Below are 27,552 nucleotides of genomic sequence, written 5' to 3' on the forward strand. Positions count from 1 at the left end.
ATGGAAAAGGTGTGATTGCAGCAGTCTAAGTGGAAGAGAAGGGGTATGCAGAAGAATGTTAAATGCCTCAGGGTGTACGCGACTGTAAATGTTTGGGAACCACAGTTGTAGAGAATTTAAAAACGTAATAATGCAAAAAATAATAATGCAAAATTATTATTTTAGAATCTAAGATATGCTGTCTCTCACATCACATAAATTATCAATAGTTATGTACGAAGGTCTTGAAGAGGATTCTTTTTTTTTCTGTCTCTGTCTTGACTGTCTCATTTGGACTCGGACTTGACTTGGACTCAAACCTTTTGGACTTGGACTTGACTTGGACTTGAACCTCTTTGGACTTGGACTTGACTTGGACTCGACAAAGGTGGACTTGACTACAGCCCTAGATCAAATATTTATCAGAGTATTTATATATATATATATATATATATATATATATATATATATATATATATATATATATATATATATATATATATATATATATATATATGTATGTGTGTGTTATTAAAAATAACAGCTGGTTAACATGTTAGAGGGTTTTGTTTCTTTATACATATTATAATTATTGAATAAATAGTGTTGACCAAATGTAGATGTACAATTTGTTTTAAATTGTGTTATTCTGTCTTTTTTCTTACTTTTGTTTGTAGGATCTTGAGAGCAAAATAATCAGATTTCTGAAGGAAGAGCTGGAAAAGTTTAAGAAAATATTACAAAATGAGAACACACAAAACTTTTTGAAGGACTTTAATGAGAATAGATGCAGTATCAAAGCAGCAGCTCTTGATCTCACACTACATTACCTGAGAGAGATGAGTCAAGATGAAGCTGCTGATTCTCTAGAAGGTCAGAGACTTATGACCATCTGTCAGATTGACACTTATTAATGTAGACTTTAAAACTATATATTAAGATTAAAACAATCTATTTTTTGTTCCTGTGTTTAGATGAGCTGTTCTTCATTCATCAGCTAAAATGTGGCCTAAAGAAGAAGTATCAATGTGTGTTTGAAGGAATAGCGAAGCATGGTGACTCCATACTTCTGAATAACATCTACACAGATCTCTATATCACTCAGGGTGGCAGTGAACAGGTCAATACTGAACATGAGGTCAGACAGATTGAAGTTGCTTCCAGGCATCATCAATCTCAAAAGATTCATTTTAAATGCACAAATTTGTTTGAAGCTCCTGAACAAGACCAGGAGATCCGAACTGTACTGACAAAAGGAGTTGCTGGCATCGGAAAATCAGTCTCTGTGCAAAAGTTTGTTCTGGACTGGGCTGAAGGAAAAGAAAATCAAGATTTCAGTTTCATATTTCCTCTTCCATTCAGAGAGATGAACTTAAAGGAGAAAATAAAGCTAAGTTTGATGGACCTTATAACCAATTTTTTCCCAGAGACAAAAGGACTGAACCTTACAAGAAGAAATCAGTTCAAAGTCCTGTTCATCCTTGATGGATTGGACGAATGTCGCCTTCCTCTGAAGTTTGATTGTAATGAGACGTGGAGTGATGTATCGTCACCAGCCTCTCTGGATGTTCTCCTAACGAACCTCATGAAGGGAAATCTGCTTCCTTCTGCTCTCATCTGGATTACCACCAGACCAGCAGCTGCCAGTAAGATTCCTCCTGACTGTATCGACCGGCTGACAGAAATACGAGGATTCAGTGATGCACAAAAGGAAGAGTACTTCAAAAAAAGATTGACGAACCAGAATCAGGCCAACACAATCATTGATCATGTTAAAAAATCAAAGAGTCTCTTTATCTTGTGCCACATCCCAGTCTTCTGCTGGATTTCAGCCACTGTTCTCCAGAACATTCTGGAGGAGACAAGAAATAATGATGTGAAAAACAATCAGGCTGATGAGATCTCTAAAACACTACAGGAATCAAACCCTGAAGACACTCCCAAGACTCTGACACAAATGTACACACACTTTCTCCGCTTTCAGATCCAGCAGAGCCACCGAAAATATGATGGAGAATATGCAGCAGATGTTTCCTGGGATAAAGACGCCATCCTTTCACTGGGAAAACTGGCATTTCATGAGCTGCAAAGAAACAACGTGATATTCTATGACACAGACCTGGAAGCCTGTGGTATTGACGTCTATAAGGCATCAGTGTACTCAGGCATGTGTACCCAGATCTTTAAGGAGGAAACAGGGATCATTCTTGGTACCATGTACTGCTTTGTTCACTTGAGCATTCAAGAGTTTATTGCAGCCCTTTATGCACATCTGTTTCTAGACATCAACAAGAAAAGTGTGTTTGTTCATGAGTCTACAGAACAGGAAAACAAAAATGAAACCATGATTGATTTTCTCAAGACTGCAGTGGACGAGGCGCTCGAGAGTGACAATGGACACCTGGACCTTTTCCTTCGCTTCCTCCTCGGTCTGTCAGTCCAGTCCAATCGACGACTCTTACGGGGTCTGTTGACACGGCAAGACGGCAATGACCAGAGCAACAAGGAAATAGTTCAGTACATCAAGCAGCAATTAGTGTCACGTAAATAATGACGGATGCAATAGCAAGTTAATCTCTTTATTTAAGAGCTTCACACACAGATGGTCAGTCACAGATAACACAACGAACACAGCAGGAGAGTGGTGACTGGTGAAGTGCGTCCGTGAAACAGTGCCGTGTAATCCGTGGGTGAATTCCAGAGAACAATCCAAACAAGGAACCAGGAAACAACAACGAGAATCCAGTCCAAGGAACAAACAACACGAGCAACACGAGACAACAACACCAGGACTCCAAACAACGATCTGACAAACATGAGACGAAAGACAAGGCGTTATAAAGGCAGGTGTAATTGCAAACAGCTGCCGCTGATCAGATAATCAGCGGCGACGCCCACACCAACAATCAGGTGACACACTACAGAACACACAGACACCAGAATGAGACAGCGGATTCATGAACCGTGACAGTACCCTCCCTCCTAGGAACGCCTCACGGCGTTCCCAGAGCTCCTTACCTGTCGATTGTAATCATCGATGAGGGAGTGATCCAGGATGTCCCTGGCAGGAACCCAACTTCTCTCCTCCGGACCGTAACCTTCCCAGTCCACCAAGTACTGGAATCCGCGTCCCCTCCGCCTAGAGTCCAGAATGCGATTGACCGAATAAGTAGGTTCCCCATCTACGAGTCGCGGCGGTGGAGGAACCGGAGTAGGCGGATTAAGATGAGAGTGAAAAACGGGTTTAATTTTGGAAACATGAAAGGCGGGATGAATCCTCCTGTACGCTGGAGGTAATTTGAGTCGGACTGCCACCGGACTAATGATTTTGGTGACAGGGAACGGGCCTATGAATTTAGGAGCTAATTTATTGGCAACGGAGCGGAGCGGAATGTTCTTAGTAGAAAGCCACACTTTTTGACCAACGACGTATACGGGAGGCTTCGACCGGTGGCGATCAGTCTTAGCCTTGGTGCGCGCCCTCACCTGCAGCAGAGTCTCACGGGCTCTGTTCCAAGTGCGGTGGCACCTCTGGACAAAGGCGTGAGCGGAGGGGACCGCGACTTCAGATTCCAGACTGGGAAACACAGGTGGCTGGTAACCTATACTACATTGAAACGGAGAGAGGCCCGTCGAAGACACTGGTAATGAATTATGTGCGTACTCAATCATAGAGAGTTGTTGGCTCCAGGAGGAAGGATTCTTGGACGCCAAACATCGCAACATTCGCTCCAAATCCTGGTTGGCTCTCTCGGTCTGCCCATTGGTCTGGGGATGGAACCCAGAGGAAAGACTGACAGTCGCCCCCAGCAGTCTACAAAACTCTTGCCAAAATTTGGACACAAATTGGGGACCCCTGTCGGACACCACATCTATCGGGAGGCCATGTAACCGAAAAATGTGGTCTACGACGGTAACCGCTGTCTCCTTAGCAGAGGGTAATTTAGTTAAGGGAACAAAATGAGTCGCCTTCGAGAACCGGTCCACCACGGTCAAAACGACCGTGTACCCCTGGGAGGGTGGGAGGGCGGTAACGAAATCTAGCGCAATGTGGGACCAAGGTCTCGAAGGGACAGACAGCGGTTGGAGTAACCCATCTGGAGGTCGATTGGAAGTCTTGCCAGTGGCGCAAACCGAGCAAGCCAAAACAAAACTGCGAATGTCACGAGCCATAGCTGGCCACCAGAATCATTGCTTAACCAAAAACCTGGTCCGATTAACCCCTGGATGACAAGCCACGTTGGAACAATGACCCCATTTGATAACGCAGGACCTTAACTTCTCCGGTACAAACAAACGGTTCGGTGGGCATCCGGGCGGAGGCGTTACCCCTTCTAAGGCCGACAGGACCTTCGATTCGACCTCCCATGTAAGAGTGGAGACCACTAATGTCTCGGGAGGAATACACTCGGGAGTAGACGGGCGTTCGGAAGGATCAAAAATGCGAGATAAAGAATCGGGCTTGATGTTCTTGGAGCCCGGGCGGTACGATAGGGAAAAATCAAAACGTCCGAAAAAAAGTGCCCACCGAGCCTGCCTGGAGTTAAGTCTTTTAGCCGATCGAATATACTCAAGGTTCTTATGATCTGTCCATACGATAAAGGGTACCCCCGAACCCTCCAACCAATGACGCCACTCTTCCAACGCTAATTTGACTGCCAACAACTCTCTATTACCAATGTCATAGTTGCGTTCGGCTGGAGATAAACGATGGGAAAAATACGCGCAAGGATGCATCTTATCGTCCGTGGGAGAACGCTGGGATAGTACTGCACCTACCCCCACCTCTGACGCGTCGACCTCCACCACGAACTGACGCAAAGGATCAGGGGCAATGAGAATGGGAGCCGAAACGAAGCGACTCTTCAGTTTGGCAAATGCAGCTTCCGCTGCATCCGACCACCTGAAGGTCGTTCTGGGGGAGGTCAAGGCGGTCAGAGGCGCGGCTAGTTGGCTGAAATTGCGAATAAAACGCCGGTAAAAATTGGCGAATCCCAGAAACCTCTGTAGGGCCTTACGGGAATCTGGACTTGGCCAATCCACCACAGCCTTAACCTTGTCAGGATCCATGCGAACTCCCTCAGACGAGACGATGTACCCTAGAAAAGAAACAGACTGTGCGTGAAACTCGCATTTCTCCGCCTTGACAAAAAGCCCATTCTCTAACAGACGCTGAAGCACTCGTCTGACGTGTTGAACATGTTCCTGGAGAGACGAGGAAAATATCAATATGTCATCCAGGTAGACATAAATGAACTGATCGACCATGTCTCTCAACACGTCATTGACGAGTGCCTGGAAGACCGCTGGACTGTTGGACAGCCCGAAGGGCATGACCAAGTATTCAAAGTGTCCTCTAGGGGTGTTAAACGCGGTCTTCCATTCATCCCCCTTCCTGATGCGAACCAAATGATAAGCGTTCCTTAAGTCCAATTTAGTGAAAACGGATGCTCCCTGCAACCTCTCAAAGGCTGAAGACATCAACGGCAAAGGATAAGTATTCTTTACCGTGATGTTGTTCAGCCCTCGGTAATCAATGCAAGGTCGCAGAGACCCATCCTTCTTCCCCACAAAAAGAACCCCGCCCCCGCTGGAGAAGAGGAAGGGCGGATGAATTTCGCTGCCAGAGAATCAGAAATATATTTCTCCATGGCCTCCCTCTCGGGAGCAGACAGAGAGTATAGTTTGCCTTTAGGCGGAGACTTACCGGGTACTAAATCTATGGCACAGTCATAGGGACGATGCGGAGGGAGAGAAGCAGCCCGGGACTTACTGAACACTTCCCTCAGGTCTTGATACTCTGCGGGCACGTTAGACAAATCCACCGCCTCCTCCTGTAACACAGAAACAGACACAGTGGGACAAGCAGACAACAGACAAGAACTGTGACAAAGAGTGCTCCACTCGGTGATGGTGTGCTGCTGCCAGTCAATCCGAGGGTTGTGTTTGGTGAGCCAGGGGTGTCCGAGAACGATAGGTGCCTGAGGTGAGTCCATGAGGAGAAACTGAATGTCTTCATTGTGATTGCCAGAGGAGATGAGAGTAACGTAGTCCGTAGAGTGAGAGATGCTGGGAAGTCGTTGTCCATTGAGTGCGTCGACAGTGATCAGGCGGGTGAGTGGGATGATGGGTAAACTGTTAAGTTGTGCAAAGTTGGTGTCCATGAAGTTCCCCTCAGCCCCGGAGTCGATGAGTGCCTGGCAGGTGATGTTGTGAGTCGCCCATCTCAGTCTTACCGGGAGGAGGGTGGATGGTGAGGACTTCTCGGCGGAGATCCCACCCGATAGTAGCCTCAGATTTACTACCGGGCTTGATCTTTTACTGGGCAAGACCTGAGGAAGTGACCTGATGCTCCGCAGTAGAGACATAAGCCTTGGGATCTCCGCCTTTCTCTCTCCTCCCGGGAAAGCCGAGCTCTCCCTACCTGCATGGGTTCGGGATCTATAGAGGAGCCGACCGTGTCCGCTGTATTGGCCAACCGGCCCTCCGCTCCATGAGGCTTAGCGTTAGCAGATTCTAGACGTTCCAGCCTCTGAAGTCGAGCATCCACTCGCAGCGCGAGATCGATGAGTCCGTTGAGTGTCTGAGGAAGATCCAAGACATAGATCTCTCGATGGACACGGTCGGCCAACCCATGCAGGAACACATCCCACTGCGCCTCCTCGTTCCAGCGGCACTCCGCCGCGAGAGTGCGAAACTCGATGGAATATTCTGCGACCGTGCGGTTACCCTGCTTGAGTTCGGTGAGTTGTCGGGCAGCGTCCTTGCCAGCCACCGCACGGTCGAACACTCTCCTCATCTCGGCGGCGAGTGCCTGGAACGAGGCGCAGCATGGATCCTGGTTCTCCCACACCGCCGTTCCCCACAATGCTGCCTTCCCTGTCAGGAGCGTGATCACAAAAGCCACCTTGGATTTCTCCATCTCGAAGGTGCGTGGCTGCAACGAGAAATGCAAGGAACACTTGTTCAAGAACGCTCTACAAAAGTTCGGCTCACCGGCATAAGTCTGAGGAACAGGAAGGCGTGGTTCTGGCTGATCCCACCGCTCCAGCGGCGTGGGGGGAATCGGCGGTGGGGTTGGCGCAGTGGGAGCTCGAAGCTGTTGAAGTTGCTGGGAGAGCTCAGACACCTGCGTCACCAGCGCTTGAACAGCGCGTCCGGTGGAAGAGATACTCTCCTGCTGTTGGTCCATGCGGGAAATGCTGTGGTTGATGAACTCCGTCAAAGCTGCTGAGCTTGCTGCATCCATGGTTGGTCAGATCGTTCTGTCACGTAAATAATGACGGATGCAATAGCAAGTTAATCTCTTTATTTAAGAGCTTCACACACAGATGGTCAGTCACAGATAACACAACGAACACAGCAGGAGAGTGGTGACTGGTGAAGTGCGTCCGTGAAACAGTGCCGTGTAATCCGTGGGTGAATTCCAGAGAACAATCCAAACAAGGAACCAGGAAACAACGACGAGAATCCAGTCCAAGGAACAAACAACACGAGCAACACGAGACAACAACACCAGGACTCCAAACAACGATCTGACAAACATGAGACGAAAGACAAGGCGTTATAAAGGCAGGTGTAATTGCAAACAGCTGCCGCTGATCAGATAATCAGCGGCGACGCCCACACCAACAATCAGGTGACACACTACAGAACACACAGACACCAGAATGAGACAGCGGATTCATGAACCGTGACAATTAGAAGATAATCTGTCTGCAGAGAGATCCATCAATCTGTTCTACTGTCTGAATGAACTGAATGACCAAACTCTGGTGAAGGAGATTCAGACCCACCTTAGCAAAGGAAGTCTCTCATCTGGTGACCTTTCACCTGCCCAGTGGTCTGCTTTGGTCTTTGTGTTGTTGACATCAGAGGAAGAGCTGGAGGAGTTTGAGCTTCAGAAATTCAAGAAATCAGACGAATGTCTCATTAGATTATCGGCAGTCATCATAACCTCCAGAAGAGCTCTGTAAGTCATTTAACATGTTTTGTTTTGCTTTCATCTGAAAAATGCATTTATCTACATTAATCTATAGTGATTCCCCATCACAATCATGAAATGAACTCTATAAAGCCTGACATATGAAATAATAGTCTGAAAAAATGTAACAAAATATAAAAGAACATTTACAAATAATTTAAACATATAAATGGTTAGTTTTATGAGTAGTTCTGAAGTTTTAATTGTGAGTGTACCGCAATAAGTAGATGATTGAGAGATTTACCAATAAACATGTATCAAAAGCCCTTTGGTTCGTATTTATTTTACACATTTTAATGTTTTTTTTTCCTACAAATTATTAAGTTCAAATTAAATTATTTATTTCTAATTTAGTAAATATTAAGTAAAATATCAATTTAATTTCAGCAATTTTTATGGGTGTGTTTTTACGGTCTTTAAATGAATGATATTTCACCCATTGGTCACCCTGCTCTCTAAGATATTGGCATCAGCCATCAGTTGACCACAGTGAATAATCAAGAAAACGTCTCGGGTTACGGATGTAACCCTGGTTCCCTGAGTAAGGGAACGAGACGCTGCGTGAAACGCATTGGGAACCTTCTGCGTGATATCGTAATTGAAGCACTCCTGTATCCAACCAATCGTGTAACGAGACGTCAGAGGCGGGTGACGTCACGGACCAGGAAACTATAAAGCATGCCCGGATGCAGAGAACGCTAGCTTCTGTGGAAAATCTGAAGCAAGCACTCGCAAGCATGCAGGGGTACGGCAAGAGACGCAGCGTCTCGTTCCCTTACTCAGGGAACCAGGGTTACATCCGTAACCCGAGACGTTCCCTTTCGTGGGAACTATCGACGCTGCGTGAAACGCATTGGGAACGCAATCCCAACTGTGCCGTACTTCAAATGCTTGCTATGTTAGCTCGACAGTACTGAGGACCCCGGAGTGGAGCCCACATCAAGGTTATAATATTTGATAAATGTGTGCTGGTTTGACCATCCAGCTGCATCACAAACGTCACTCATAGAGACGCCAGACATCAAAGCTTTCGATGCCGCCATACCTCTTGTGGAATGAGCGCGGACGTTAAAGGGAGAAGACTGTCCGACTGCTTTATATGCAAGTGAGATGGCCTCAACCACCCACTTGCTCATCCTCTGCTTGGACGCCGGTCCACCTTTATTAGGAGAACCGTAACAGACGAACAATTGCTCTGTTTTACGCCACAGGGCAGCTCTGTGGACATAAGCGTCCAAAGCCCTCACTGGGCAAAGCAGATTTAGTTTTTCCTGATCCGAAGATATAAATGGAGGAGGATGAAAGGCTTGAAGCACAATGGGACCCGGGACATTGGTGGGGACCTTCGGCACATAGCCAGGTCTAGCATGAAGAAATGCTCTCACCATTCCAGGAGCGAACTCCAAATATGAGGGGGCCACTGAAAGGGCCTGAAGATCTCCAATTCTTTTTAGAGAAGTAATAGCAAGTAAAAATATCGTCTTTAAAGTCAGAAACTTTACAGACACCTCCTCCAGTGGTTCAAAGGGAGCCTCAGCTAACCCACGTAGAACCACTGATAAGTCCCAGACCGGGGTCCTTGTGCACACTGGAGGCCTCAGCCTCAGTGTACCAGTGTGACACGAGGGGGTCTCGACCAACCGAGGAATCCCCCCCAACATGATAGGCTGATATAGCCGCAACATAAACCTTCAAGGTTGAATAAGATAAGCCCTCCGAGAATTTTTCTTGGAGAAAAGATCACAAAAGCCTATCACAAAGCTGATAGGAGCACGGAGAGGGTCCGTTTCATGTTGTCTACACCAGGTAGAGAATAAATTCCATTTATAAGAGTAAAGCTTCCTCGTGGAGGGAGCCCTGGAGCTAAGTATGGTCTCAACAACCTCAGATGAAAGACCAGCCTCTATGAACCTGTCCCCCTCAGAGGCCAGGCCCATAGTTTCCATAGTTCTGGGCGGGGATGTATTATCGCGCCGCCCGCCTGAGATAGAAGATCCCGTCTCAAGGGGAGCTCCATCGGAGCGCCGTCTATCATGGACACCAAGTCCGAGAACCATATTCGGGTCGGCCAGTATGGGGCCACCAGTATCAGGCTGACCCCTTCCTGGCGTACTTTCTCTAGGACTCGTGCGAGCAGAGCGAATGGGGGAAATGCGTACAGAAGTAGCCTCGGCCACGTCTGTACCATGGCATCCAGACCCAGGGGTGCTGGATGCGTGAGGGAGTACCAGAGCGGACACTGGGTTGACTCTCCCGAAGCAAACAGGTCTACTTGTGCCTGACCAAAGTTTTTCCAAATGAGATCCACCACTTCTGGATGGAGTCTCCACTCCCCGGGCCTCGGCCCCTGCCTCGACAGGGCGTCTGCCCCCACATTCTGTCTCCCGGGGATATAGGCTTCCTTCAACGAAAGCAGCTTCCCCTGAGACCACAGGAGGATCCGACGGGCCAAGTAATTTAGTTGGCGTGACCGTAGACCCCCCTGATGGTTTACATAAGAGACCACTGACATATTGTCTGTGCGGACCAGCACATGATGGTCTCTCAGGTCTGGGAGAAAGTGTTTTAGTGCTAGAAACACCGCCATCATCTCCAGCCGATTTATATGCCAGGAGAGTTGATGGTCCTCCCAAAGACCCTGAGCTGAGCGACCATTCATGATCGCTCCCCAGCCCGTGAGGGAAGCGTCTGTCGTAAGCATTGCACGACGACCAGAGGCTCCCAACGCGGGACCCTGGGACAGGAACCAGGGGTCTTTCCACACGGCTAGAGCACGAAGGCATCGCCGTGAGACTTTGATCATTCGAAAAGGGTTCCCCCTCGGGGAAAACCCCCTGGTCCTGAGCCACCACTGTAGGGGTCTCATATGCAGGAGGCCAAAAGGAATTATGTTGGACGCGGCTGCCATTAGACCCAACAGTTTCTGAAACTGTTTCACAGTGAGAGACTGGCCTAACTTCACCCCTTTTACGGCTGAGAGAACAGAGCTCACACGGGCAGGAGTCAGACGTGCCCGCATTGTTGTGGAGTCCCACATAACACCTAGATAATTGGTGGTCTGAGCCGGTATCAGCACACTCTTCTTGGCATTGAGCCTCAGCCCAAGCCTTTTCATGTGAGACAGAACAACATCTCGATGTTGAACTGCTTGATGCTCTGAGCGAGCTAGAATCAACCAATCGTCAATGTAATTCAGTATGCGAATGCCCTGGAGTCTCAAAGGAGCCAGGGCTGCATCCACGCACTTCGTGAACGTGCGGGGTGATAATGATAGGCCAAACGGAAGAACCTTGTACTGGTAAGCTTCGCCCCCGAAAGCAAACCTGAGGAACTTCCAATGAGAAGGATGGATGGATACATGAAAGTAAGCATCTTTCAAGTCTATCGTCACAAACCAGTCCTCGGACCTGATTTGGGGAATGATCTGTTTGAGTGTAAGCATTTTGAATTTTAGTCTTTGCACCGACCGATTCAAACCCCCGTAAGTCTATGATAGGACAAAGTCCTCCATCCTTCTTCGGAACTATGAAGTAATGGCTGTAGAAACCTGACAGCTTGCTGGGAGGAGGAACCCTTTCTATAGCTCCTTTTTGCAAAAGTGTCATAACTTCCTGTTCCATAACCAGAGACTGCTCGGGGGTCACCACTGTGGGAAGGACTCCGTTGAATCTGGGCGGGCGAGACCCAAACTGTATTTTGTAACCCTTTTCTGTCATGAGCAGCACCCAATTTGATATATTCGGTAGAGTTTTCCATTCTTCTAGAAAATCTACTAAGGGAACCAGTCTCTCGAGACTGGTCTCTGGTGTTTTTTGAGCACTTGGCTTGGCGCTCTGAAACTGCACGCCGGCAGAAGTCAGCCGAATCAAGTGACAACCGTCCTTCCTCGGAAGGACGGTGGGGACCTGACGCACACTGGATGATAGATATGGCGTGGTCCCCGGAGGGCGCTGGAGGGAAGCGGGTGTCAGATGTATCAACACCCGGCTTCCTCCAGACGGGGGCCGCCCTCCTGGGTCCTGATCCACAGATATCAGGACCGCTTTTTAGAAGCCTTCCGCGCCACAATAACAGCCCGCAGGTCTGTCTTGGGCTGAGAAGGCTTCTGTGCAGCTCGCCCCTGTCCCCAGAATCTTCGTGGGGGAGCACGGGCGGCCACACTAATTTTTTGTTGCGCTCTGTGGTGCGCTGAGGAGCTCGTTGCGGGCCGAGACTGCTCCCGCTCAACAGTCTCGGCGGGGATTTTGGACCGGCGGGGGAGGAACCTCTGAAACGCCGCAGATTGTTTCTTGGTCTCCTGGAACCTCTCGACGACAGTTGTGACTGCGTCACCGAAGAGGCCCGCAGGAGACAGCGGCGCGTCCATAAGGGCAGACTTATCTCTGTCCCTTATGTCGGAGAGGTTCAGCCACAAGTGCCTCTCCGTGGCCACCAGGGCTGCCATAGAACGGCCCACTTCTTTAGCCGTCTCCTTGGTGGCACGGAGAGCCAGGTCTGTCGCCATGCGCAGTTCCTGGATGCACCCAAATGTGGCCTCCCCGCTGGTATCAATTTCCCCCTGCATTTCAGCTTGATAAGCTTGCAGCAGCGCCATGGTGTGAAGACACGCTGCTGCCTGCCCTGCTGCCGCATAAGCTTTGCCCACCAAGGAAGATGTAGTCTTAAGGGGCTTGGTGGGCAACGTCGGTGCTTTTAAGGACGATGCCGACTCAAGCGTCTCTTCAACCCGGGGCATCGCCGCATAACCATACTGTTTCAGCCCCACAATGTTGCTATAGACCGAGGTCTGGGGGCTGAACACTCTGTGTTGGACTGGTCTGTTCCATGATCTAGACACCTCAGTGTGTAGATCTGGAAAGAACGGTAAGCACCGACGTGGAGGTAATGACCGCGCGGGGAGAAAGCGCTCATTGAGTTTGCTTTTGGGTCTTACATCTCCCCGCTCTGCTTCTGGCCAGCTAATATTTAATTTGGCAACAGCTCTGGCCACTACCTCCATGAGCTCCTCATCTGCAGAGGAAGAGGATGGCGGTTCCTCTTCCACTGCGTCGACACTCATCACATCAACATCCTCAGATGAAGACAGATGAAGTGCCGATGTCTCTCCCTGAGGGGAAGAAACCGCTGGGCGTGCTTCCACCACGGCAGGAGAGACAGTGGGTCTGGCAGCTAAAGGGAGAGATAGGGCGGGGCCCATCTCAACCCCCGCTGCCAGATCCATTTGTGAACCCCACGAATGGAGCCTTCGCTCTGCCTCGGCAGCAGCAGGACCCGATCCGCGGGGAACATCAGCCGAGGCACCCTCCGCTCTATCAAAGAGTGCCCGGCGAGATTGCAGCACTCTGAGGGCGAGCCTTTCGCAGTGCACGCAGACAGCTCCCTCGAGAGCTGCCTGCGCGTGCTCAACCCCCAGGCAAACAACACACATATCGTGCGTATCCCCGTCAGGGATAAAGCGAGTGCAGGGATGGACACATTTCCTGAACCACTTGCTGCTTTCATCCGCCATTTTATATATATTTTTTGTGTCTTATGATGTGTATGTATGTATGTATGTTGAAACTTTTTGTCCTCAGACAAAGAGAGATAAATCACAAACAATAAGACGCACAACAGCGATCTTGGACACACACACACTTGTTGCTGCAGCTCTTGTCCTCAGACGAAGAGTGAGACCAATAATATATATATATATATATATATATATATATATATATATATAGACAGACAACAATAAGACACACGGGATAACATAGAGTGCTTGCTGAAGATAACAGAAGCTAGCGTTCTCTGCATCCGGGCATGCTTTATAGTTTCCTGGTCCGTGACGTCACCCGCCTCTGACGTCTCGTTACACGATTGGTTGGATACAGGAGTGCTTCAATGACGATATCACGCAGAAGGTTCCCAATGCGTTTCACGCAGCGTCGATAGTTCCCACGAAAGGGAACCTAAATTGTTAATTTTGGAATATTAATAATTAATACAATTTCTTAGGTTCATAAAGTAATCTGTACAATCCGGTCAATTACTTGGCCTAAATCATAAAAGATTTCATAGCAAAAAGATGTGTACATGTAAAAGGAGGGATTTTTTGAATTATAGAGAAAGGTCTTTATCTTACTATAAAAGTGTGAACTGTCTCATCTAATAGTGTCAGTGCAAGTCAAGTCAATAATATTTCTGAATGTTAAGTGTCCCCAACTAAGCAAACCAGAGGCAACACTGGCAAGAACCCAAACTCCATCAGGTGAAAGAAAAACAAAAATCCTTTGGGAGAAACCAGGATCAGCTATAAAGCTATAAAAAGCTATAAAGCTTTTCTTTTTCAAACATGCATATTTTATCTAGGAAAATTGTCACTGAATAAAAAATACAGATGTACAGGAAATACTAGTCATTGAAGAGTAATGATAATTTTGCTCTGCCTCTTTGCTCTCTCTCTCTCTCTCTCTATATATATATATATATATATATATCAGTGGCGTGCAGTGGTGTTCTGAAATGAGGAGGCACTTTTTTTTTTAGGAATCATTGTAAATTCATGTGCATTACTCTTAAAGTTGACACATCTTCCTTGTTAAATGAACATTACTTTACAGTGCATCAAAAAAAAGAAAAAAAAGAAACCACGCACGAGTGAAGGAGCTCAGTGATTTACTACAGGATCCAAACTGTCAGCTGAAGACACTGAGGTGACACAGGGTGAAATAATTAACAGAATTAGTTATATGCAGGCTAAATAGTCATAACTTATATATTATTTTAGTTATAAAACAAGCTGTTCAATTTGTTGCATCAAAATGATCAAGATCAGATCAGATGCTGCAGGTTCTGACATGATGATGGTAACCGTCAACAGTTTAGTTATGGTTCAAGCTACAGGTCAGATAGACATTATGGGTAAGTATATGTGCTATTCTGGAGTATGGTATACCTTGACAATTAACATGCACAAATCTGTTTTTGTGCACACTTCTCATTAAAAATTCTAGATAACCTTTCAGTCAAATTGTTTTCTGAACAGTTGTTTTCCATCGAGCCCAGATTCACTGTATCTCTACAGCAGGTCTATGAGTCTCCAGATATTCACAAGCATGCAGTTTCATAAGCCAGTTTTCTCTGCTGAGGTTTCTCACTCCTGCTTAAAAGCCAGAAAGATCTTGAGGCCTTAATTTCCCACTCTGTATTCATACTGAAATTCATGATCTAGTGAGCTTTTGCCCTTCTGCTCTGTGGGACGTTTCTGTTCTTATGAGTTTACTTTAGGACTGAGTGTCGCTCGATTTTCTTTTAAATAACTCTATTATACTTTGTTTTCAAGTATTTATATATTTATTTGTGTATTTTAAATGTTCAAAGAAAAGTGTTACATCTAAATAACTAACTAGAGCTGGTATTTTGAACAATAATCACACATCTTATCTTTTTTGTAATGCAACAGACATTTAGTTGAGAACTGAATTGACTCTTCTGCAGGTTTTTGAGTGCTGCTGCAGATGAAGCCTGTCAGTATGTGGAGAGAGTTGTGGGTAAAAACCCGTTACTCCTGAGAGAGCTGAAACTGAGTAGACATGAACTAGGAGACACACGAGTGAATCAGATCGCTGCTCTACTGCAGGATAAACACTGTCAACTCAACACACTGACGTGAGTATTGTTCATTTATTTAAAATATTACATTACTTTTAATTGTAATGTTACTGTAGCTGATAATATTTCCTCATGTATTTGAGTCAGAGCATTTTTTTCATAGCCATAATAATTTACCAATCAGAACATGACACATGAACAGGGGGAGCACATGGCAAGATCACATGAAAGACTGTGGGAATTATATAAAATAAAAAAAAACCTTTTCCAAAACTTGTTTGATTGTCTTCTGCTTAAGGAAAAACTTTATTCCTTATTCTGTTAATGTTAGTTTATACAATTATTCATTGTTCATGTTTGTTCACAGTGGATTAACTAATGTTGTTGTTAACAGAAATCCTTTGTATTTAAAACTATATTAGTAAATGTTGAAACTTACATTAAGGTTATTAAATGCTGTACTAGTATTGTCCATCATTGGTTCATGTGAACTAATGTAGTTAATGTTAACAAATGTAGTGAGTCGACAATGTATTTGAAAACAACCGACATAAACACATTTGTCCCAGTGATCAAACCAAGGGTGACATTGACACGAAAGAACCTTAAAGATGATATGAAATTAATGTGTAAACTAACATAGATTGATTATTTCAGCCTTTATATTGTTACAATGTCAGAAGTATATTTAAATGAACAATGTGTCGTTTTTCCCCATGTTACCTGCATTTGGATATCCCTGTTTATTTGTCAGCAAAAGTCTGCTGGATGAAGTTGAACATGTTTGTTGATCATCATAGATTTGAGTAATTGTCTTTTCTCTCTCTGTCTTCAGTCTGTATGGATGCAGAATTGCAGAGGAACAGTGTGTCATCCTGACTTCAGCTCTGAAATCAAACCCGTCACACCTGAGAGAGCTGAACCTGAGCAGGAATAAACTAGGAAACACAGGATTGAAGCACTTATGTGACGTACTGAAGGATTCACACTGTAAACTGGAGAGATTGAGGTCAGTAACATTCTTCACATACAAGAATCAAAATGATTAAAATCACTTAAATTAAAACACTTTTACTCAGTTTCTCACAATGAGTCTGAGTTGAAGTCTGGACTTGAATTAGGTCATTCCCAAACTTTAATTTTCTCATTTTCCTCATTTTGTGAATCATTCAGATCAAAGACGTTCACAGCTCTACAGTTTTAGATAATTTAAATCTTAAAGGTGATGTTGATATCTAACTTATTAAATTTCTCTGTGCCTTTTGTTTGCCTCCATATTCAGTTGTAAGTTTCTGCAACTAACTTTCAGTACATTGATACAAAAAACACATTTTCACTTTGAGGATTGATGTTGTTCAGGTTTAACTGATTAATCAGCTGAATGTTTTCATTCCTCTTCTAGACTCTCTAACTGCAGTGTAACAGAAGATGGTTATAAAGCTCTGGCTTCAGCTCTGAGATCAAACCCTTCACACCTGATAGAGCTGGATCTCACAGGAAATGATCCTGGACAATCAGGAGTGAAGGAGCTCAGTGATTTACTACAGGATCCAAACTGTCAACTGAAGACACTGAGGTGAGACGGAATTAAAATAATTAAAAAAATGAGGTATATACAGGCTAAATATTTATAACATATATATTATTTTAGATATAAAACAAGCTGTTCAATTTGTTGCATCAAAATGATCAAGATCAGATCAGATGCTGCAGGTTCTGACATGATGATGGTAACCGTCAACAGTTTAGTTGTGATTCAAGCTACAGGTCAAATAGACATTATGGGTCAGTATATGTGCTATTCTGGAGTATGGTATACCTTGACAATTATGGGTTTTGTTTTTGGGCACACTTCTCATTACAAATTCTAGATAATCTTTCAGTTAAATTGTTTTCTGAACAGTTGTTTTCCATCAAGCCCAGATTCACTGTATCTCTACAGCAGGTCTATGAGTCTCCAGATGTTCACAAACACGCAGTATAACAAGCCAGTTTTCTCTGCTGATGTTTCTCACTCCTCCTGCTTAAAAGCCAGAAAGATCTTGAGGCCTTAAATTCACACTTTGTATTCATACTGAAAATCATGATCTAGTGAGCTTTTGCCCTTCTGCTCTGTGGGACGTTTCTGTTCTTATGAGTTTGCTTTAGGACAGAGTGTCACTTTAGTTTCTTTTAAATAACTCTATTAGTCTTTGTTTTCAAGTATTTATATATTTATTTGTGATAATCATTTTAAATGTTCAAAGAAAAGTGTTACATCTAAATAACTAATTAGAGCTGGTATTTTGAACAATAATTACACATCTTATCTTATCAGTCATTTTTTGTAATGCAACAGACATTTAGTTGAGAACTGAATTGACTCTTCTGCAGGTTTTTGAGTGTTGCTGTAGATGAAGCCTGTCAGTATGTGCAGAGAGTTGTGGGTAAAAACCTGTTACTCCTCAGAGAGCTGAATCTGAGTGAACGTGAACTAGGAGACACACGAGTGAATCAAATCGCTGCTCTACTGCAGGATAAACACTGTCGACTCAACACACTGACGTGAGTATTGCTCATTTATTTAAAATATTACATTACTTTTAATTGTAATGTTACTGTAGCTGATAATATTTCCTCACGCATTTGAGTCAGAGCAGTTTTTTCATAGTCATAATAATTTACCAATCAGAACAGGACACATGGACAGGGGGAGCACATGGCAAGATCACATGAGGAGCAAGACTGGGAATTATATAAAATAAAAGACATGAAAACATAAACTAAACAAAACCCAGAACAGACGTGACACTGCCTCACGGTGCAGAACTAAAGCAAATTAACTACCTTTTCCAAAACTTATTTGATTGTCTTCTGCTTAAGGAAATACTTTATTCCTTATTCTGTTAATGTTAGTTTATACAATTATTCATTGTTCATGTTTGTTCACAGTGGATTAACTAATGTTGTTGTTAACAGAAATCCTTTGTATTTAAAACTATATTAGTAAATGTTGAAACTTACATTAAGGTTATTAAATGCTGTACTAGTATTGTCCATCATTGGTTCATGTTAACTAATGTAGTTAATGTTAACAAATAAAAGATTATTGTAAAGTGTTATTGAGTCGACAATGTATCTGAAAACAATCGACATAAACACATTTGTCCCAGTGATCAAACCAAGGGTGACATTGACACGAAAGAACCTTAAAGATGATATGAAATTAATGTGTAAACTAACATAGATTATTTCAGCCTTTGTATTGTTACAATGTCGGTAGTATATTTAAATGAACAATGTGTCGTCTTTCTCCATGTTACCTGCACCTAGATATCCCTGTTTATTTGTCAGCAAAAGTCTGCTGGATGAAGCTAAACATGTTAGTTGATCATCATAGATTTGAGTAATTGTCTTTTCTCTCTCTGTCTTCAGTCTGAGTGGATGCAGAATTACAGAGAAACAGTGTGTCAACCTGACTTCAGCTCTGAAATCAAACCCGTCACATCTGAGAGAGCTGAACCTGACCTGGAATAAACTAGAAAACTCAGGAGTGAAGCACTTATGTGACGTACTGAAGGATTCACCCTGTAAACTGGAGAGATTGAGGTCAGTAACATTCTTCACATACAAGAATAAAAATGCTTAAAATCACTTTCACAGTTTAAACTAAAACACTTTATATTCAATATCTCACAATGAGTCTGAGTTCATATTATATTTGTGCAACATTTTCACCTCTACCTGTCCTACAGATGTAGTTCCTCCATGTCTTTTAAAGGAGATTTTTTATTCCATTGGGCCTGTAGTTCAAAAAATTATAAATAGCAGTTTGATGCTGTGGTCCAACCTCTGATAAAAAAAATCCAACCTGGACATGACAGTTCTGTCTAATTATAGACCAATCTCTAAACTCCCATTCCTTTCTAAAATATTAGAGAAAATAGTCTGTACAAAATTGCAATCTTTCTTAGATAGACATTCAATTTTAGAAGTATATCAGTCTGGCTTTAAAGCTCTTCATAGCACAGAAACTGCACTTTAAATGTTTTTTAATGACCTTTTTATTGGTTACTGACTCAGGAGACTCAGCAATTATTATGCTTTTAGATCTCACATCTGCTTTTGACACCATTGATCATAATATCTTACTTTCCCGGTTGGAACATTTTGTTGGTATTAATGGTACTGCTCTGAAGTGGTTTAGGTCATACTTATCAGACAGGACTTTTTCTGTCCACCTTGGTGACCATGTTTACCCATCAGCACCCCTTCCATTTGGAGTCCCTCAAGGCTCTATTCTCAGCCCAATGCTGTTCTCCTTGTATATGCTCCCATTAGGGTCAATTCTCAGGAAATATGACATTTCGTTTCACTGTTATGGAGATGACACACAAATTTATCTGCCACTAAAATGAAAAATGGCAGTCCTTTAAAACTTCTTTTTGACTGTCTCAAAGACATTAAGGATTGGATGGCCTTATTTTTTTTTTTACATTTTAATGAGAGCAAGACTGAAATCATTATATTTGGTCCAAACTGTACTAATAAGTCCTCTAACATTGATTTGAGCCCTTGCTTCCCTATGTTAAATCCACTGTTAAAAATCTGGGAGTAATAATGGATACAGATTTTATACTTGACAAACAGATAAACTCGGTAGTCGGGTCAAGTTTTTGTCAGTTAAGGCTTTTATCTAAAGTTAAGCCTTTTTTGTCATTTAATGATTTTAAAAGGCTTATACATGTTTTTATTTCATCACGTTTAGACTATTGTAATGCTCTCTATGTTGGTGTCAACCAGGCCTCTCTCTCATGCTTGCAGTTAGTGCAAAATGCAGCAGCTCGACTTTTAACAGGAACACGTAAACGGGAACATATTTCGCCATTATTGTCTTTGCTACATTGGCTTCTGGTTCGTTTTAGGATTGATTTTAAGGTTTTAAGCTTGCTTATAAATCTTTAAATGGCCTAGCACCAACTTACCTTTCTGGTCTCAAGGTCTCTGAGGTCTGCTGATCATATGCTGCTGACAGTTCCTAGAGTAAGACTAAAGCACAGGGGTGATCGTGCCTTTGCAGTAGCTGCCCCTAAACTCTGGAACTCACTACCTTTGTCTGTGAGGATGGCCCCTAATTTAACTGCTTTTAAAACTTGTCTTAAAACATATATTTATTCTTTGGTGTTAAATACAGTCTGAGAGCTGTGGTTTTTTTTTGTTTGTTTCCTCATTTCGTAATGTTTTGTATATTGCCCTTTTTATTGTTGTTGTTTGTTTTATGACCCTTTTATATGTACAGCACTTTGGTCAACTACTATTGTTTTTAAATGTGCTTTAGTAATGAATCTTGAAACTTGAAACTTAGTATTTGAAGTTCTTTCTTGATTTATTTGCTTCAAAAGATGATGTGACTTTAGCGAACAACGAGTTTTCATCTGTCTTATTTTCTACTCTCTCTCTCTGCTAATGTAGGTTAAGCTGCTGTTTTATGAGAGATAAAGGTTATTCTGCTCTGACTTCAGCTCTGAAATCAAACCCGTCACACCTGAGAGAGCTGAACCTGAGCAGGAATACACTAAGAGACTCTGGAGTGAAAAACCTCAGAGATCTACTGATGAACCCACAGTTCAAGCTGGAGAAACTAGAGTTAGTATCATTATACAGTACAGCAGTTACAGTGAGATTAAAGTTTATTTATTTTAAGACAGCAGAGCTTATATTTCATTCTTTATAGCAGTGCACTTTTTTATTTATGTGTTTTTATCTAGTCAGTAATTGTTCAATTTTCAGCATTTGATATGATGTACTGATTGATTACATGCAAAAATCTGTCTTTTCAACTGAGAATAAAGAATAGAGAGATCAAATAAATAGTTAAAAATGAAAGAGAAGAAACAGTATCTTCAGCACACATAGACTAGAGTAACTGGGTTTCAAAACAGACTATTGGAAACTAAATGCTGCTGAAGCTCTTCAATAAGATCATCATAGATGTGAACTATTGTTATTTTTCTGTCTTCAGTCTGAATGACTGTTGGATTACAGAGAAACAGTGTTTCATCCTGAGTTCAGCTCAGAAATCAAACCCGTCACACCCGAGAGAGCTGGACCTTGGCTGGAATAAAATAGGAAACACAGGAGTGAAGCACTTATGTGACGTACTGAAGGATTCACACTGTAAACTGGAGAGATTGAGGTCAGTAACATTCTACACATACAAGAATCAAAATGATTAAAATCAATTTAAAAGGGCTATATGTAAGATTTTCACTTTAATAAAGCATAAAAATACCCCAATATGTTTGCAGATATTTAGGAAACATGCTAAGTTCACCTACTTGTTTCTAATAAAAACAATTCTACAGCCAGATATACTACTTTGAAATGTGCGTTCCGTGTCAGAATGTCTGTCTTTGTTTTGGTCTGTGAAAAACCGCATGCTACCAGTTTATCCAATAGTATTTCGACATCACAGGTTGCCAGTTGGCGGAAAACACTGTGTTTTGAAGCCATGGAAACCAGCAAACAAACTGGGTCAGAGAATCGCAGATTCTACTTGACCTAAAAAGCCTCTGCATCCATCTAAAAGAACTCTATGAACGACAGCATGTTAAAACACAGATAAATCAACTCATCAGCTTGCAGTGTGTAAGTCTCCTCAGCTTTCATTGTCAATTGCGCTCCCTCTTGTTGCTGGCAACCCGTGTCTTTGAAGGAGGGGGCGGGGCAAACAATATTTTGAATTTCGACTGCAGTACCTATTTTGACCACTGGGTGTCATTCCTACAGAGAGCCCCTTTAACAGTTTAAACTAAAACACTTTATACTCAATATCTCACAATGAGTCTGAGTTCACATTGTATTTGTGCAAACATTTTCACCTTAGTATTTGAAGATCTTTCTTGTTTTATTTGCTTTAGAAGATGACGAGACCTTAGCGAACATTTTTCTTCTGTCTTATTTTCTTTTCTCTCTCTCTCTGCTAATGTAGGTTAATCTCCTGTTTTATGAGAGATAAAGGTTGTTCTGCTCTGACTTCAGCTCTGAAATCAAACCCGTCACACCTGAGAGAGCTGGAACTGAGCATGAATGAACTAGGAGACTCTGGAGTGAAAAACCTCAGTGATCTACTGATGAACCCACAATTCAAGCTGGATAAACTACAGTTAGTATCATTATACTGTATTTACCGTTTATTTTATTTTAAGTCAACAGGGCACAAGTCACATCATTTGTAGCGCTGCATCTCCATCTGAAGAAAGATTCAGAAATGGTATTAGTTAACGGGTTTGTATCAGTAAAATGAACATTAAACTTTGAAGCATTTTAAACTTTGTGGCAATAAAATAGTTTCATATGCTGGAATCTGACAAATCTTTGCTGTGAATCAAGACAGAAGTGAGAACAGACTAAAAAACAGTGTAACAAATTGTCATGAATGGCTGGTTGTAATGAAGCTCACGACGATGGAGAATACAATAACAGTGTCTTTAATCACAAATCTGACATGTAGGAGAGATAAAACACAACCACTTCAACATAAACGACAGAACAATGAACAGACAGAACTAAGAGTTTAAATACACAGACAGAGTAATCAAGGTAAAACAGAACAGCTGTAGGAACTAATTAACAACCAAGAACACTAACTAATGATACTTTTTACTAAATTTTCTTTTATTAAGCAAAATGTGTATTTAGAGATTTTAAATTACACTCTAAAATTACTTGATTATCATGTAGCACTTTATTTTACTGTCCTGTTCTGTATGTACATACTATATATTTATTGTACTAATTACCAGGGGCGCCTGCAGGATTTTATCTCAGGGTACGCACAGAACTAGCTTCAATCAATCAATTAATCAATCAATCAATCAATCAATCAATCAATCAATCAATCAATCAATCAATCAATCAATCAATCAATCAATCAATCAATCAGTGAGTTGGTGGGAATGATCTAATGCTGTACAGATCGAGTGATCGACTGTCTGTTTCATGTTCCCCACTTAGAAAATCTGATGCATGTCTGCACTCTGATGTGCTTAATGCTTCATGAATTTTATGTTTTGTTTTGTTTTTTACATTGTCTCTGAGCAGCTCTGTCCCGAAATGTGCGTAATGTTTTCAGAGAAACAAAGCCTCGCAATTTTTTTTCTAGTCAGGTGAAACTTCACTTTGCGTGTCAGAATGTTTGAACCCAGACCATATGGAAGTTCATTTACTAGACATTTTAAATGTATAGCTACAGGCTTATATTACATCATCATATGTTCTGTCATATAAACATTATTTACAATAAAATAACAGCACAATTTACTTGCCTCAAACAACTCAGTATGCATTAGTATTATAATTATTGCTTTTGTTGATCCATTTTAATATGTGAATTATATTATTGTAATAAACACATTTAGCGTCGTCAGGCTTTTGTTTGTGCTTATTGATAAAACAACGGAATTGCGCACTCAAGTTTATGGCTGCTGTAAATTTTACCTGCCACACTGTTTTTGACACTTTTGATGCTTTGAAACCTTTCCTGAAATAATAATCAATTTAAAAGTTATGTAAAAAAATAAAAACAACATTGATTAGCGCCCTCTCATGGTACGCACAGTGCGTAGAGCCGTAGGCTACAGCTGTAGGCGCCACTGGTAATTACAATAACTGGGTAATAGCTATGTACTAGTCCTGAACCTACCCCTACACCTAATCTTAACCCATGTACTTACCTTATATTACCAGTATTTTCTTGGTAAGTACATAGTAACATTGAGAGTGTACATACTGTAAAATAAAGTGTTACCAATAATCGATTCATGTAAAAGATTTTCTTGCAGTAAAAATGTAAAAATAAATCTTTTGAATGTTAATTTTTCTATTGTTTTTATATTGATCCTATATTAATCTAGAGTGATAAATTCACTTATTTTTGGGAGTGAGGACGGATTCAGACTTGGATTGTAACTAGTATCCTCAAATGCTCCTGTCTTGGTTTGTTCGTTTATATCATTAAGTTTCCATGTTTTTGCTGGTTTATTAGTGACTGTATGACATTTATTTATGATTCATTTAACTCACACATGAACTGAACATGGATTTGAGTCATTTTCTCTTTCTGTCTTTAGTCTGAGTGGATGCAGTATTACAGAGGAACAGTGTTTCATCCTGACTTCAGCTCTGAAATCAAACCCGTCACATCTGAGAGAGCTGGACCTGAGCTGTAATAAACTAGGAGACTCTGGATTGAAAAACCTCTGTGATCTACTGATGAACCCACAATTCAAGCTGGAGAAACTAGAGTTAGTATCATTATACTGTATTTGCCGTTTAGTTTATTTTAAGTCAACAGGGCACAAGTCACATCATTTGTAGCGCTGCATCTCCATCTGAAGAAAGATTCAGAAATGGTTTTAGTTAATGGGTTTGTATGTGTATCAGTAAAAAGAGCATTAAACTTTGAAACATTTTAAACTTTGTGGCTGTAAAATAGTTTCATATGCTGGAATCTGACAAATCTTTGCTGTGAAACAAGACAGAAGTGAGAACAGACTAAAAAACAGTGTAAGAAATTGTCATGAATGGCTGGTTGTAATGAAGCTCATGATGATGGAGAATACAATAACACTGTCTTTAATCACAAATCTAACATGTAGAAGAGATAAAACACAACCACTTCAACATAAACGACAGAACAATGAACAGACAGAACTAAGAGTTTAAATACACAGACAGAGTAATCAAGGTAAAACAGAACAGCTGCAGGAACTAATTAACAACCAAGAACACTAACTAGGGAACACACACAGACAGCAACACCATGATAATAAAACACAACAAAACTGATACACAAATAGATTATTTGGAAATGTTACATTTATACTGGACTAATGAAACCTTTCACTAAATCTTTTATTAAGCAAAATATGTATTTAGAGATTGTAAATTACACTAAAATTATTTAATGGATTCATGTTTAAGATTTTCTTGCATTAAAATGTGAAAATAGTCCATTTAAATATTCATTTTTCTATTGTTTTTATATTGATCCTTTATTAATCTAGAGTGATAAATTCACTTATTTTTGGGAGTGAGGACGGATCCAGACTTGGATTGTAACTAGTATCCTCAAATGCTCCTGTCTTGATTTTTTCGTTTATATCATTACGTTTCCATGTTTTTGCTGGTTTGTTAGTGACTGTATGACATTTATTCATGATTCATTTAACTCACACATGAACTGAACATGGATTTGAGTCATTTTCTCTTTCTGCCTTCAGTCTGTGAACGTGACCGACTGAAAGGGAACTACATGCTGCTGAAGCTCTTCAATAAGATGGTCATCATAGATGTGAACTATTGTTATTTCTCTGTCTTCAGTCTGAGTAGATGCTGGATTACAGAGAAACAGTTTGTCATCCTGACTTCAGCTCTGAAATCAAACCCGTCCCACCTGAGAGAGCTGAACCTGAGCTGGAATGAACTAGGAAACACAGGAGTGAAGCACTTATGTGACGTACTGAAGGATTCACACTGTAAACTGGAGAGATTGAGGTCAGTAACATTCTTCACACACAAGAATCAAAATGTTTAAAATCACTTTAACAGTTTAAACACTTTATATTCAATATCTCACAATGAGTCTGAGTTCACATTATATTTGTGCAAAATTCTTCACCTTAATTACTTGTTTGTAAGATAATCTCTCTTCCTCTGTTTGTGTCTTTCTAGTCTACAGCGCTGTGGCATTACAGATGTTTCTTCTTTAACTCAGTCTTTGACTAACTCAAAAGCACTGCAGTTTATAAACGATCTTGATCTGAGATTCAATAAGATAGGAGACTCAAAGCAGCTCAGTGACGTGTTACGAGACTCAAACTGTAACCTGAGGTGAGGAAACATCACTGTGATATTAAAGAGATCTTCATTTACTCTGATATGTGAAAGGAAATTATCATTAAGCTTTACTGTAACACAGTGTTTGTATGAGAACAAAATGTGAAGTTATTAAAATGTTCAACACAAAGGAGGAAAGAGAACAAAAGCACACTGTCACAGCTTTATTCATCAACACCTTCTTTATTAACTGTGTCAGTAGTGAATCATTTCAGTTTGAAAAAAGACTTGTTCAGATTGTAGAAAAACGCTGCACTCCTGCTAAAATCAGTGTGTTCAGCTTCAGCTCACAGCCGTCCAGCCTCACATGAGAAATGTCTCTGTCTCTAGTGTGTTTTTACTTTGTCAAGCAAGACGTCACACTACTTTACATTCACTTTACTTTCAGTTATTTACTAAGAGCCCTACAAACATGTTTAAACTAGAGGACAAACGGCTTTAACTAAAGGATTGTGTTTTAATTCAGAATATCATTTGTATTTGCTCCCTGTGGTTTATTTATATATACTTTAATGTATTATATTTAAAAAACAAATATCAGGATCATGTAAAGTCAGTAATTAATCTGATTACAGAAATTTAATGTATCTTCTTTTTAGTAATTGAAATATATTAATTAATTTGCACTTTGCTCCACTGAACACTGATTGTTTTCTCGCTGTTTCACCTTACAGATTAGATGAATATCAATCACCAGAAGTCTCTAAACAAGTTAAATCTCCAAAAACCTCTGACGGATGCTCTATATCATAGTGTGAAATTATCATGAGAGGAGCAGAAATCATCAGGTGATCCACAGAAGAGTCTCACTACTGTGTCTATGAGGAGAAATAAATGTGTGATTAATGTGTAAATGTGTTTCATACAGATGGAAGAGACTCAGACTTTACAATGAAATAAAGCAGCATGTGTGTTAGAAACATGTGATATTGAATGATTAATGTTGCTTTAGTATTCAGACAAATGATAGTTTTGTTTTATTTAAAGGTGAACAAGAGGAAGAAGCTCAGATGAGTCTGTCAGCAGAAATCTTCAGGCTCTTCAGTATCAGGCCAACAAATATAATAATGTTTGGATTGAACTCATCCATAATGATTGAAATGTTTATGATCATAAAC

At 41.7% G+C, this 27,552-nt stretch overlaps 1 protein-coding gene across 1 annotated transcript; it reads left to right on the top strand.

The window, feature by feature from the left end:
• LOC137003833 (NLR family CARD domain-containing protein 3-like) lies at nucleotides 1-26,432 on the top strand. The gene is made up of 13 exons (XM_067364091.1): nucleotides 1-9; nucleotides 657-852; nucleotides 954-2,522; nucleotides 7,687-7,951; nucleotides 16,392-16,565; nucleotides 16,959-17,132; nucleotides 17,930-18,100; nucleotides 18,971-19,144; nucleotides 21,008-21,181; nucleotides 22,527-22,700; nucleotides 24,667-24,840; nucleotides 25,919-26,092; nucleotides 26,270-26,432. Exons 1-13 carry the CDS (start codon nucleotides 1-3, stop codon nucleotides 26,430-26,432), a joined length of 3,591 nt encoding a protein of 1,196 aa, XP_067220192.1.
• Nucleotides 26,433-27,552: the final 1,120 nt, after the last annotated feature.

The sequence above is a fragment of the Chanodichthys erythropterus genome, chromosome 16 (assembly GCF_024489055.1).
Source record: "Chanodichthys erythropterus isolate Z2021 chromosome 16, ASM2448905v1, whole genome shotgun sequence".
NCBI classification, from domain to species: domain Eukaryota; kingdom Metazoa; phylum Chordata; class Actinopteri; order Cypriniformes; family Xenocyprididae; genus Chanodichthys; species Chanodichthys erythropterus.